This window comes from Rhamphochromis longiceps, linkage group LG22, assembly GCF_057381845.1.
Source record: "Rhamphochromis longiceps isolate RC_006_pf linkage group LG22, R_longiceps_female_GT1.1, whole genome shotgun sequence".
Lineage (NCBI taxonomy): Eukaryota > Metazoa > Chordata > Actinopteri > Cichliformes > Cichlidae > Rhamphochromis > Rhamphochromis longiceps.
The window spans coordinates 7407844-7422303 of record NC_140577.1 but is presented as its reverse complement, the minus strand read 5'-3'; the positions used below and the strand labels follow the sequence as shown (position 1 = coordinate 7422303).

Below are 14460 nucleotides of genomic sequence, written 5' to 3'. Positions count from 1 at the left end.
AAGTATATATGTTTTTTTCCCTTATTTTTAACAGGCTTTAGGTGCATAAATGTAAACAGTCATTGTGCAGCATAAAAGAGGAACTTAGTGGCCAAAATACAATTGTTCACTATCTATGGAGCATGACTTAGCTTTTTCTTAACTTTTCAAAATGTATCAGTGTTTGTGAACAATGACCTGTATCTACCTTTAGCATTGTTGGTGGCTTTCCAGATGTACACACACATTCAAGACAAGCTGGATGATCGCTCTCATCTTTAGTCCAAAGGATGTGGGGTTCATGTTTTCCAAATATAACTTTAGATTTCAGTTTGTCTGATTATAGAACAGTTTTCCACTTTGCCTCAGTCAACTTTAAATGGGCTTTAACCCAAAGAAGATGGTGGTGTTTCTGGTTTCTGGGTTATGGTGCCATCATCATGGCATCATCTCTACATGACAGAGCTTTGACCTGCATTTGCGGATAGCACAGTTAGCTGTTTTTACAGACAGTGATTTCTGGAAGGGTTCCTGAGTCCATGCATGGATTTTCAGGTTTGCCACTTGTGAACAGAGTTTGTTCAAGATTGTCTGAATCTTTTGATTTATGTACTGTAGATAAGATATTGAAAATCTTCTCAATTTTTCACTGAGGAACTCTGAAATTGTTCAATTTGTAGACGGGTCATTGATGTGACATGGCAATTTCACTGTCTTACCAGACAAAAACGAAGCTTATACGTAAGTTCATTAAGGAAGATCTGTAGTCACACATCGATCTGCTTCCTGGATGATTTGGATGCTTTGCATCACTTTCATGCTGTTAAGCTCACATCCAATCATCTTTCTGCCTGCCTTCTTCAGGCCAATCAGCCTCCACTTGGCATGCTTTAAATCTCACTGCTCATCTGTCACTCTCCCTTGCAGTCGCCTCCCTGCAACCCACCTCCTCTCCCATGTTACTCAGGCTCCATCCAAACCTCCATCTTCATCGCCATCACTAGCGTCTAGACTGTGGGAAGTACTTCCCTAATTCTTATCACCACTGGGATTCAATTTTGCTGTCATGGCCCATCTGAATCTAATCACCAAATAATTTAATTAATTTCTGTATATCAATAAATCATGTTCAGTTGCTTCTAATGATCTCTGCTTATTGAAATGTTAGTTAATATTGTCCTCATTTAAAATGCTGCAAATGGTTCAAAATTTATGTTTTACATGGACGTGTTAAAAAAATACTTTATTTTTTAAAAACTTTGTGCCAAATACTTGGCCCTGTGTGAAAAATTCAGCCTTTGTCTCGTCAGTTCATTTTTCTTTAGATGTTGTTCTGGCTTCTTTTGTGAGCTCATGCATGAGTCGTTGATGTCTTCTTGGAGTAATTTTGGTAAGTTGGCCCCTAATTGAAAGATTCCCCACTGCTTTCTTCATTTGTGTATAATGACTCTCACTGTGGTCACTGGAGTCCCAAAGCCGAAGAAGTGGCTTTGTAACCATTTCCAGACTGATAGATGTCAATGGCTTTAAGTGATTTTCTTGATTCAACAGGTCTGACAGCAATCAGTAACCACATTATTTTCAAATATTGAAAACACAATGACAAGAAGTCAGCAGACTGGAGGTGTTTATTTCCATCAAGCACAATAGTTTTTTCTGGATCAGTGTCATTCAAACTCTTCCAGGAAATAGTTTTTGCAAAAGCTTAAAAAAATAGAAAAAAACAAAATAAATGGTTGGAAACTGTTTCACAGAAAGCACGAGAACAGCGGCTCATAATAACAATGTGAATGAAGACAAAAGATATAAGACACGAAATATTATTCAAGTATATATCTGGCATGTAACTGGTGACCTGTTGAGGGCGTACTCCTCCGCTCGCCTTCTGACACTTGGGACTACACCCCTCCCCCTCCTTCTCCCCCCACCAAAATTTAATTGATTAAACAGGTAAAGCAATTAGAAGGATAGGTTTTCCATGTTATATTATTCAACACTTCTCTTTAAGTTTGTCCTTGTAGTTTCTTTTAAGAGTTGGTGACATCAGAGTTGAAAAGTGTCATTTCACTATCTTTACCCTGTACTTAGATTGTTTTGTACGTGAACTTGATGTAAACTGAATACAAACTGTCCAGTTAAGTTATTTCTTTGAGGTATAGTGCACCATTTATCAAACCAACACTTCAGGCCAGGAGCGCCACCTTTTACCTCCGTCCTGTCACAGACTTCTCCATCAGGATTTTCCTCATACCAGTTGCTGGTATGAGGAACCAGTTGTCTGGTTCTTTGTTGTTCCAGTAAATCACCCTAAGAGATAAAAACAAACAAACAATAATAGCTTCAGTAAAAACTGGTATTTTTTAATTCCGGGAATAAAAAACTATTTTAATAACAGTGAAACTTATTTATTAGTGATGAGCTGCTCACCCACAACCATGCACCCTCTTTTGTAGTTAAGTGTTCTTTTCTAAACACTAATATAGACTTAAGTGTCACCTCAGTTGGTACAATCCAACTTTTATTATGCACAAGTATTGGTTAGCATTGCTGCCTCACAGCAATTTCAATTCCACCATTAGTACTTCACAGCACTAATGTACAGTAGTTTACAATTTCACAGATAGTGACAGAAGTTCATGTTACAGATAGAGACCATTGTGCATTAATGCAATCATCAGAACAAATGAAAAACCCATCGTGGTAGTATATCACTTTTATCCAGATCAGTAGATGTTTAAAGCGTGGAGACTGATTCATGCTGTTTTTATAATATACTGCAGGGGTGCAGGGGAAGGTAGGACCGAGTCCCCAGGAGGGGCAATTGCAAGCCTTGAATGAAAAGGTGTTTTTGTTTTTTTGCATTTTTTTTTTAAATTTCTTGCAATATGTGTCATAATTGAGACAAATGATGCAAAATGGTTATGCCCACCCTGCACTTGGACTCAGTCACCTACACAGAATAACTGCATTAGCAACTTTCTGTCAAAAGAAATGTGCGCAGACACAATGAACAGGTTAAGAATGATTTAGCAATAAGCAGAATCAGTGACACAATCGAAATAACTCAGCACAGCTTAACACCATCAAATCCTTTAATTTCAAAAAGAGCCAGAGAGAGTGAAGCAGCAGCAGGTCTGTCTCCAAATGATGTGACTCAAACTGAGATCATGTAGCACCAACCAAACGTTATTCCAAGCGATCCCTCATTCACCTGTAAGCTTATCAACACTAACACCAAATGACATTAAGCTTTATTGTATGTTGGCCCAGTGGTTCTTAACGGGTGTGCCATGAGGTAAGCAAGACATTTTGAGGAAGTAGGTGTTCTTCAGGGAGATGAAACAGCATTTTAAAATGCCACAATGAAAAAAAAAGAAAAATGTAGGGAGTCACATATATTGTCTATAACAATTTTTGTTGCTAGTTTTAATTTAATGTGAGCTGCAAGCCTACACTCTTGCCAATGTTTTCATGTCTTGTGTGTGTGTGAATTGTCTTGTGTATTGACTTTCAAGTATCTTTCATGTCAGATGTGATTTTGTATTTGATGAGCGTGAAATCGTCTCTTCACAGACTTCCTGTGGCTGCAATAAAGTGCTGAAGTCAGAAGATGGCCAGTGCATTTGTGAGCTGACAGCACATATAAATTCTGTTTCTTTGGTAATTTAAAGCAGATCAGAAATGTTATTGATTTTAAATAAAGTTTATGAATAAAAGTGTTTAAACTCACAGAAGTAGAACGTCAAAAAGACAGCAGTTGCCAGGAGAACACAGACAACCACCACCGCCCCTATTTTTGTGGTGACCATTGACCCTCTGTTTACTTGTTCATGTTGAGGTTCAAAAACTTCGTCTGTTGAATATTTAGAGGAGACAGAGGGTGGAATAATTAAATAACACAAAATAGTGTAGCTGTGTACAGGTAAAAGGACTGTAATATTTATTAGTAATGATCTAGTATTTATGAGTTATAGCATTTAAAGGTTGCAGGACCACAGCTGCAAAGAAACACTGACATGCTAAATAAGGGATAACTACATGTTAAATACATCACAATCCCCAATCGTTCCTCTTTTTTAAATCATTTTCTAAGTTACTTTAAACTTACAATTAAATATCTGTCTTGGCATTTTCTTCTATCAATAAAACTAAAACTTAACAAAGTCTGAATGCTTATATTTTGCAAATGTGCAAAGTAAATATCATCATCTAGACTTGCAGCATGATGATAGATTTTAAGATATGTGCAGATGATCCTGTTTTTATTCCAGAATAAACATATTATGTTCAAATAGCTTTTATACAGAACAAAAGAAGAGTCGTCTTTACCTTCCCCCACATCGCTGTCTGAATGGCTCATCGTTTCAGGCTTAAAGATCCTGAGTTCAGCGTTAGTCCAGCTGTCTCTGAATAATAGAAGTACTTTAATAAAGATTTATGTTTTACTGAAGCTTTTGACAAAAGCAGAAAAACACAAGTACTTGGCGATATTTCTCCTGAAGCTATGTTTGCTCTTACCTCTCTTTAGAATGTTCAAAAGAAACACTGTACCTAATTTTCATGTTTCACAACTTTTTCATGAATCATAATAACAGGGAGGAGACTTTCACCACAGTCTACTTCCTCATATTTGAATAACACTTTTCACAAAATCCATTTTTATACATTTCATGGAAACTACTGTTCTTTTGTAAATTAATAAAAATAGCACAAGGACCACAGCCCTGCAGGCGCTGCAATCTTCTCCAGAGTTTGATTGCAGGACTCACAACCTTCATCTCTTTTCCCCTTCCTCTTTCCAGTTGTTCAGCACCAAGAGCTCAGACAAAAAACTGACATCACCAGGAATTAGGCATAGAGAGCTACTAAATGCAAAATATAACCTCACAGTGGATAAGGAACAAAAAGAAAAAGTAGCCTTCAAAATAAAACAGGAAAAACTCAGAAGACAAAAACCATATAATCATTTTCCAGAGAGGACTCTCTTTTAACTTGTGGATTTTACATTTTAATCAACTATACATGCATGCATGGTTGATAACCCACTATCTTCTTCAGGTCATCTTCTACCTTTACTGGTCTTGTGGTCTCAGCGAAAGCTCAAGAGAGACAGAGTATTCTGAACTCTTGTCTTTCCTCTTTCACTACTAGCTGTCAATCTCACTCACACTGCATCCTGTAGTCATGAAGTCACAACTGCTCTCCAAAGTTTTCTTTTTACCATTACATTGTTGTCTGCGTATGACAACAATGAACTTGAGTGACATCCCATTTTCATCTGAAAGGTGTTTTATTGAGTTCAGGTCAAGACTCTGTCAGTCTTCCACACCAAACTCACTTATAAATGTCTATATGGACCTTGCTTTGTGCACTGGCAGCAGTCATGTTGGAACAGGAAGGGCCAGCCACAAACTCTTCCCACAAAGAGCATTAAATTGTACAAAATATCTTGGTATGCTGAAACGTTAAGAGTTCCTTTCACTAGAACTAAGGGCCCGGGCCCAGCTCCTGAAAAAACAATCCCATTAATGTACAAACTGTAGCTGCCTCTGTCCTCTAGATGGAGCTTTAATAACTGAATCAAGACCATCTGCTGGATTAAAATAGGAGGCTAGAGGCAGAGATAAGGTGCAGACTAACCAGGCTTTTATTCACCAAGATTAACAGAAAGCAAAACATAAGAAAAACTAAAACAATACAGCACAGAGATGTAGCAGGACAGTTATCCAAAGTGTAAGTCACTTGTTTTCCAGCCATAGGACCTGAGCACCTTGCAGTCATTGTTTAAACCATGAACTTCTCTGTACACCAAAGTATTCAAGAGTCAAATGTAACGCAGAGAGAACAATGATCCCAGGAACAGCAGCAAATCTGCAAAACAATTCTGAAAAGGAAAATAGTCAACATGTTGCAATGGCCCAGCCAAACTACACACTTCAGCAGGGCCGTGCAGAGAGGTTTAAAGGGGCGGGTGCTCAAAGTTAAAAAGGGGCACATTGAACCAGGCTGAATAACAACAACACACATTCATCAAGAATCTAATATGGGCAACAAGGCAAAGCAAACGTAGCCAATGTTTTAGCTGTTGAGGGGTTGCTGCTGATAGTGCTGGAGGGCAGGGCTGTGTTGATCTGAGACTGTAGACAGTAAAAAGTCCATAGGAGAGATGGTAGCTGATTAAACAAGTATCATGAGATAATAACAAAATGCAAAGATTGGTGACAGCGCTTGGAACCATAAGGCAACAAAAAACTGTGAAAAATAAATTAGGCTCTGCCTGTGATTCACTCTTTGCTTCTCTTCTTCCTTCCATCCCATCATTTCATATATCACTCTCCACTTGCTGTCTATGTGAGAACAAGGCACAACTTGCTATTGCGATAAACTATAATTTAATTATCCACACCTAACAACTCTTGCACTTAATCTATAATAAAATGATGACAGAAAAATGTTATAGCACTGCCTTTAGTAGCCTCACACAGCTCCTGCTGTTTCCTCCTCATGTCCTTACCAGGCATGTCTGGACAATGTTATATCATGAGTAATATTTTTTTTTTTAAAAATCCATCTAAATAAAACACACATGCACGCACACACAGGGACATTTTAGACCTTCTTCAGAATACTGTATATACTATGGGCATCATGGTGCTGATCCAGAATCTTTTTTTTATTATTATTTATTACTAGAGCTACAATAATAAAGCAATGAGGAGGGGGAAGTAATAAATATGAAATAATGTCATTATGATGATTCCATTTGTTTCACTATCCACTCTGTGCAGGGGCAAAGCTTATTACATTTTTAAACTGTAGAGATACAATAATTTTACTGCTGTAAAATCCAAATTTTGTCTTATTTAAAATATAAATCTAATATAATCTGCTTCTTAATGTATGTTCTTTAAAATACAGCGTGTGTTTTTAATATATTATAATTATAATAATGCATAATTGCGAACATGCATATTAGATCATTTTTTAGTGAAATATAATCCCTCCAGAAAGGCAGGAAAAGCCCGGAAACTTACTTTAAAACTAAATATGTTCCCTAAAACGGTGACAGAGCTACAGACCCATGACAGCCTTACACAGGTAGCCAGCAGCTGTGACCAGCACTACTTGTGCAGTTAATAAAAGGACAGGTAATGTTTGTCGCGCTGTTGCACACACAGCACGCTCGTTTGTTTCAGTTCGTCAGTTGCAACAAGACAGCTTACCAACGTGTACGTAATAAGCTAATACTCCTGGGTGCTACACACTACAGTGTACGCTGTACACCTACTTACTGGTTTTGTCGCATCAGTCTGTGTCTCTGAGTTAACTTGTGTTTCTCCTACAGCTCCGGACCGCTAAAAATGCGCGTGCTCTTTGTGAGCTCGTTCCCGGCTCGTAACCAGCGCGTTCTGCCGTCAAGGGCGATCATTGGTTAAATGTGATCATGTGACTGATGCAAGCCAGATCCTTTTATTTAGCAAAACTGTGATTAATAGTTAAATATTATTGTTGAGGGGCACAGACAGGACTCCGCACGCACACACACATTAAATTTTTTTTTTTTTTTTAAAAGTTGCCTCAACAAAAGGGCACTTTGGGCACCCATCAGGAAAGGGGCGGGTGCTCAAGCCCCTCTAGCCCCCCCCCTCTGCACGTGCCTGCTCAGCTTGTGGTACTGTGGTGAGAGATTAATGAGCGGAGTGAGACTGATGGTCATACTGCTGCTTCTACTACTGCTAATATACTACTAATAACGAGGTTATTGCTTCTAAAGGTGATAATCTTTGCTGCTAATCTGCTAATCTGGAACAGTATAGTTTGACATATTCAAGTCATCAGGACTTTTTTACTTCCAGTTTTGTTTTGTTATTTTCTGAATGAGTGTGAATCCCAGGCCCACATCACAGGTGTAGGTGTAAACAAAGGGAAGGTCTAATTGTAGGTGTCCTAGAATGGGTGAAAAGAGCAGATGAGTCTGGAGATCTTCAAAAGTAATCTTACACTCAGGTGTTAGCTTAAATTTGGCCGCATGTTTATGTTTTAGTGGATTCAACAGTTTGGAAAGTTGGGAGAAATTTGTGGCAAGCTAGCACAGGCAGTGTGGTAAATTTAGCCAAAATAAAGTAATTGAAATTTACTCAGTAGATATTCATCATGATAAAAGAGGATCTTTGTAAACCAGTTCGACCAGGAACTCGGACATTACATACAAATGGAAGATACTTCCAGGGATGAACAGCTGGGCTGATGTTTGGTGAAGAAGTTTGGGATCGAACCGAAAAAAAGACAGAATTAATAAATGTCAATTGCTGAGAGGCTGCCACGACCACTTGGGACAGCTTGACCTAATAGCACGGCGTTTCTTTTTGTTAATGTTAATTATGATAATGTAAGAATACAAACCTGTAAGTAATGTTTTATATTGCATTCATTTCTCTCATCTTAGAAATAATATTAGTTTATTTTGAACTCAAAGATGAAATTCATGTCAATGTCGGTTTCCCTAATATTTAATCAATGAAAGTTAATTTGAGGCTTTACAGAGAAAAGATAAGTGAAGCTTTGCATCCCTCATCTAAAAGATACAACTGCAGTTAGCTATAAGATATCGGGAATTTGATTTTCAAAACTTTAAATGCTGACATTTTTTGCTACTAAAGCAATACTGCGTGATACATGAATAGTATAAGTGTCAAGTTTTACATTGATAGTAAACATTTATCTGCTCTGGGTTTCATGGTCTGGAAACATTTACCACAAAAGTGTAATGGAAACATTTTGTTATCTGATCAAGTGACGTGAGAAAAAGTCAGTCCCTTCACTGCTGCTTTTAGTTTAGATAAAACTTTATTAATCCCTCGGGTGGGTTACTCCGGGAAATTCAGTTCAGTTCACTTTTCGCCTCATTATTAACACTTGACTGATTCTATTCTTTCTTTAAATTTCACCAAGTATTCTTAAAACACTGAAAGTGGCCTCAAGTTTGCTGGTACTTAAATAAAACTTCCTAGTCTCACTGACAAAAAAAAATTAAATAAAATTGTACAGAAAGCAAATTCATAGAATCAGTGGCTAATCCTCGTACATGTCTTAGGATTGTGGAGGAAGAGAAAATGCAAATTTCACAGTGAAAGGCCCAGGAAGGTTTGAGCCCAGAATGTTGTTGATGTGAGGCAACAGTGCTAAACACTGCACCACCATGCCAACTAAGTTTTATGCAGATAAAAATATTTTACTCCAGGATACATGTTTTTCTTCTATTCTGGGAAGTTTTGTTCAGACTGGTGGTTGTTTGATGATCAACACTCACGTCTCACTGGAGCTCTGTTTTTCTTCATCTTCGTGTTGATGAATTTAAAGGACTGAGAGTTCCTCGTGCTTAAATAGTTAAATTTTCCTTAAATTCACATCAATGAAACATTCTGTCATTTTAGGATATATATCCTAAAATGACAGAATGTTTCATTGAAGTGAATATATATATAAGTTGTTGGTCAATAAGCTGATATCTTTTAGACATCTGGTATATTTAGCTTAGATTTAGAGCAGGGATCGTTTACTGAGAAAAGTATGACAGTGTTCACTGAAACCACACAGTAAATCATCTTCGTATGAACTGTTCTTGTGTGGAAACGTGTGAGAGTAACATCAACAAGATGAAAGTATTTATTACTCAAAAATACAGTACAACTAATATATATTATATGAGTTAGTTATATTATATTTATAAAGCATAAAACTTGGATAAATGGTAACCAAACTCTTCCATTAAACTGAAGTTTTTGTATTTTTTTATAAATTTCTTAATGAAAAAATGAGGCAAATTTTTCATTTCCACAGCAGCAACGCCGCCGTACACCACAACAATACTGTTAATAAAAACAAATCACCAAAATATGTTATTCAGATTTATTCAAGTATATTTTATTTTTTACTAAAAGCAAATCTATAAGAGATATACAGTTTAGATATTAACTTTGTAAACAAATCGCAACTCCAACGTCTGTATCTTTTACTGACACTCTTTTATAGACTGACTGAACTTTAGACAGTTGCACATTTACAATGTTCAGTCACTGTTTGTTTCTCACAAATACTTCTATGACGCGTTTTGCAGGACAAAAGCTTAGCTCCACCTTTTGCCTCCAGCCTTAAACAGCTTTGCTCATCAGGATTTGCCCCTTTTGTCCCATTCTTTAAGTCTTGATCTTTGTTTTTCCAAAAGGTCAAACTAAGAATTAAAACAAAACAGAAGATGTTCAGTAAAAAATGGTGACTTTCATTCTGGAAATGAATACAAATATTTTCACAATAATTGAACCTTGTGTTCAGCGGTGATCCGTCCGTCCAAACCCATGTGTTGTTTTTAGCTAAGTATATCAGTCCGATCCAGAACTTATCATCAGAGTTATTGGTTCCTTTTATTTTACTCTCCAGGAATTCCTGAAAGAATTTGTATTCAAATTATTCTGAGATGTTTCTGTTATGAGATGATGAAACAGCAGGATGTGATAAAATACATGAGAACATGAATCTGCAGCAGTGTGTTATACCTGCTCCTCCTTGCTGTTTATCTTAACCAGATCTCCTTTTTTAGCTCCACATTCATCTCTGCTCTCGTTCCAGGAGGTTTTAGCGATGGAGAAATAATAGCACTTTCCTTTATGTTTCTCCCAGCCATCTTCACATTTACAACCCGTCTGATCTTTGAAGAGATTACAACAACAACTTCAGTCTGGCGGAAAACGTCATTGTTCATGTTTTGTCCTCTTTCTGTCACTCCAACAGTCAATGTTTCTTTAAGCATCATCAGAGGATAAAAGTAATAAAAAGAAAATATAAAAATATAAATGTAACAAATACTTGAAAATTTACTTTTTGCATCAGGACATTGTGAACATGTAGGCCGCACCGTGCTCCATGGTTTTGGTTCTATTTTGGGGAAAAAAGGGGATCGGACTGTCATCCGTCTGATTTAAACTCGTCTTCGTGTGGTTTGGGAGCAGCAGGAGGCTTCTTCTGTCCTCCGTTTATATTCTAACTTCCTCTTTCTGTCAGTCCATCAATGTTTATTTAATCATCATCAGAGGGTACAAATATGTCAAAGACAAAATTCAAAACTTACTTTTCATTTCAGGAGACTGTGGACATGTGGACTATACTGTATTGTATAGCATCTTAGCACAATTTTTTTTTAAATTAATCTCTTGTTCATCAAGAATGTCTCTGTTTTTCAAATACTGAACAGAAATTAACAAAAGTCTTATACAACAGGGTTTGGATATTCATGTAAGATCAGCTGTTGTGAACGTTGTAAATGAGAGTTTAGATGTCTGAAAAAATCCACCTTCGATCCAGCATTGCAGCTTTGGAGTTTCACATGCTTACCTTTCTGTTTGTTTCTTCCCTCTCTGTGATGTCCTTGCTTGAATGCTGATTTAAAAAAGTGTAAGACAAAAAACAAACAAATCAGTCAACAGCAAACTAAAAGACATGTAGATGTTTGAATTCCTTAAATTAAAAAAAGTATTTTATGACATGAGCCCTAAAAAGTTAAAACAAGTAAACACATCCACTTGAGAAATGTTAAACAGAAAGATTATCACTTTGCCCTCATTTAATTTTTTTTTAGAACACTATCCTTGTAAATATTATGAAAGAAAATTAAAATTGTAGCGCTCACAGGTAACACACAGAGCAATGACAGCAGCAGCCAGGAGAGCAATGACAACCAGCAGGACCGCTCTCTCTGAGAATAGCTTCGAATGTCCGCTCAGCTCTGCTCGTTGAGGAAGCTCTGAAGAGTTAGCAAAGACAGAGATGTCACAGATATGAGAGATAAACGTGTACAGATTGCTGTCACAACAACGTGAGTTTAGAATATACAAGGTGTGATCAAGAATTTCTGACTCAGAAGAGTCACAAATAAGATGCTTCTTACAGCTGACAGTTTAGAAAATAAAACACAATAACCCAGGTAATTTTATGTAGCTGATATTAGATATAAAGACTGTAGTCCTTCATGTGGACTTTCATTAGATCTGCAGTTTACTGGTTCTCTAAGTACCACCCAGGAAGACATGAAATAGCTTTAGCTGAGAACTCCTCAACCAAACAACCTCAAACACAACACTTCACTTCCTGTGGTTTCCAGCATTGCTCTTACTTTAGCATCAGATTAAGAGTTATTGAGAAATGTTAAAAGAACACAAGAAAACCTCTGAGTAAATGTTTGATTTTGTTTTTAATATTTTTATGATCCACTTTGTGATTTTGATCCTGAAAGCTCCTGTATATTTATATTTTACCTTTACCTTTTGCTTGAAGTGAGATGAAACTCCTTTAAAGATACTTTCTCAGTTTCCTTTTTTCTGGCCTTTTTCTGGCTTTATAAAATAGGCGAAGCGAAGAGTGACAGGAAAGTGGAGGGAGAGAGAGGGTAAGACATGTGGCAAGGCCTGTGATGAGCAGACGATTGGCAGCTCATTCCAGTGAGCTAAACCAGCACCCACTTAAATGAAAATTAGACACCAGTATATCTCGATGCTATATACTGTCATGTTTCGGCTGTGTGGCAGGCAGGAGAAGGACCCAAACGCAAACTCACGGAGACAAAACGTAAACTCAAAAACACAGCTTTAATGCTGGCAAAAGGTGAAACACAAAAACAGTACTAAACTAAACTGGGAAAGCTAAACATAAAGTATACCATGAACCACGGGGAGAATCACACACAGCATGAGGGAGAACGCGACGCCGAACAGAGGGAGACGCAGACAGAAATACACAGAGGATTAACGAGGAAAAGTGGGAACACACGGGGAACACAGCTGACACAGATAACCATAACGAGACAGGGCGGGGTGAACATAACACTGACGGGAGACGGGCAGAGTCAAACAGGAAGTACAGAAGTTCAGACAGGAGGAGAGAGAGCACGGGGAAAACACAGACATAACGGGCTGGGGAAACATGGAACAACCACAAAGGGAGACGAGGGCTCATAAATACACAGAGGGCACACAGGGGGGAGAGAGAGCACGGGGAGAACTTAGACATAATGGGCAGGGGAAACATGGAATAAAACATAAGGAGAGACGAGGGCTCACAGATACACAGAGGGGCACACAGGGGGTAAAAGCCACGAAGGGAAAATACTTAGGGAACAACACAACAGGGCAACTCAGGAAACATGGCCTAAATAGGGAACAAAATACAAACATACAAGAAAACTAGGAATACTGGGCCAACATGGCCCAGGACCATGACATATATACACACACACACACACACACACACACACACACACACACACACACACACACACACACACACACACACACATATATATATATATATATATATGTGTGTGTGTGTGTGTGTGTGTATGTATGTTTATAATTACATGTAGACAATATCCATATCAATTTTATTTCCATCATTTTAACACTGACAGTCTACGACACCACTATAAGTTTGTTAGTAAACAAATGCACATCTTTCTTTCCCTTTTACGGGAACGCTGTCCATTGAATAAAATTCTGTCCATGTAATTTCTCTTATTACCTTCTATTACCTTATTAAACTTTAGATTAAAAAAAACTTTCTGTTTTTTCAGTACTACTTTTAATGTTTGAAGCCGGTCACGGCAGATTGCTCCCTTCTTCTGGGTTCTTCCTTGTAGAGTCTTTATTGATTGTTGGGGCTGTTTTTGTGAAATGCTGCCATATAAATAAACTAGTTTCCAAAGTCAGCGCTCTGTGTGACTTAAGAACATGTTTTTATTTTTAAGTAAAAAATACAAATAGATTTATCTGATGACTGTTTGTTTCCTGGTCGATACTGAGTGCTGTTCAAAGTTCATCCTCCTGTTAAATAAAACCTCGTCTGTACCTACCAGACACATCTGTCGTGGACGGCTGAGTCCTTGAAATATTGACTTGAGAGAAAGTGGGATTAGCCGCTGGAGAAGCTCTTTCTACAACACAAAACATGAAACCAGACTCTTAGTTAGTTAGAAATTCTTGTCTGTTGATAAATTTTATTTTAAAAATTCCCTACAAGGTTGTACTTAAAAAATAAAACAAGAAAACCACAAGAAACTGCTATTTTGAGAGTTTTTTTTCTGAGAAATCTTATTACTTATTAGAAAGATGAATATACAGACTCACCATTGGTCTCCCTCTTTGCTTTTATAAACCTCACATTAGAATAAAGCACTTCTTCTTCAGGCATTTTAATGCTTTGTGCTACCATCAGTGAGACTGAAAGAGAAGTTACACAACACGCAGACAACATGAAAAACAACTTCCTGTAAAACGGAAGAAAGGGGAGGGCTTTACAAACCACAACTCCACAATATCTGACTTTTTTAATCTCATGTCATTTTCAAAAGAAATGTTTCACATCCATTTTTTGTGTGGATAAAATAAATAAATAATGAATATATAAAAAACGAAGAGGTAATTGAGATGACCAGAC

At 37.4% G+C, this 14460-nt stretch overlaps 1 protein-coding gene and 1 long non-coding RNA gene across 2 annotated transcripts; both read right to left on the bottom strand.

Annotated features, from left to right (window-relative positions):
- Nucleotides 1–1597: 1597 nt before the first annotated feature.
- On the bottom strand, nucleotides 1598–7516 carry LOC146643288 (uncharacterized). The gene is made up of 4 exons (XR_014909283.1): nucleotides 7272–7516; nucleotides 4309–4385; nucleotides 3710–3832; nucleotides 1598–2286 (listed from the first exon to the last, which is right to left on the bottom strand). It is a non-coding gene; the product is annotated as an uncharacterized LOC146643288 (long non-coding RNA).
- Nucleotides 7517–10023: 2507 nt separating this feature from the next.
- LOC146643287 (uncharacterized) lies at nucleotides 10024–14235 on the bottom strand. Its single transcript, XM_085397141.1, has 7 exons — nucleotides 14151–14235; nucleotides 13877–13957; nucleotides 11663–11776; nucleotides 11368–11412; nucleotides 10533–10684; nucleotides 10301–10422; nucleotides 10024–10210 (listed from the first exon to the last, which is right to left on the bottom strand). The coding sequence occupies exons 1-7, from the start codon at nucleotides 14233–14235 to the stop codon at nucleotides 10024–10026; spliced, it is 786 nt and encodes a 261-aa protein (XP_085253267.1).
- Between the last annotated feature and the right edge of the window lie 225 nt (nucleotides 14236–14460).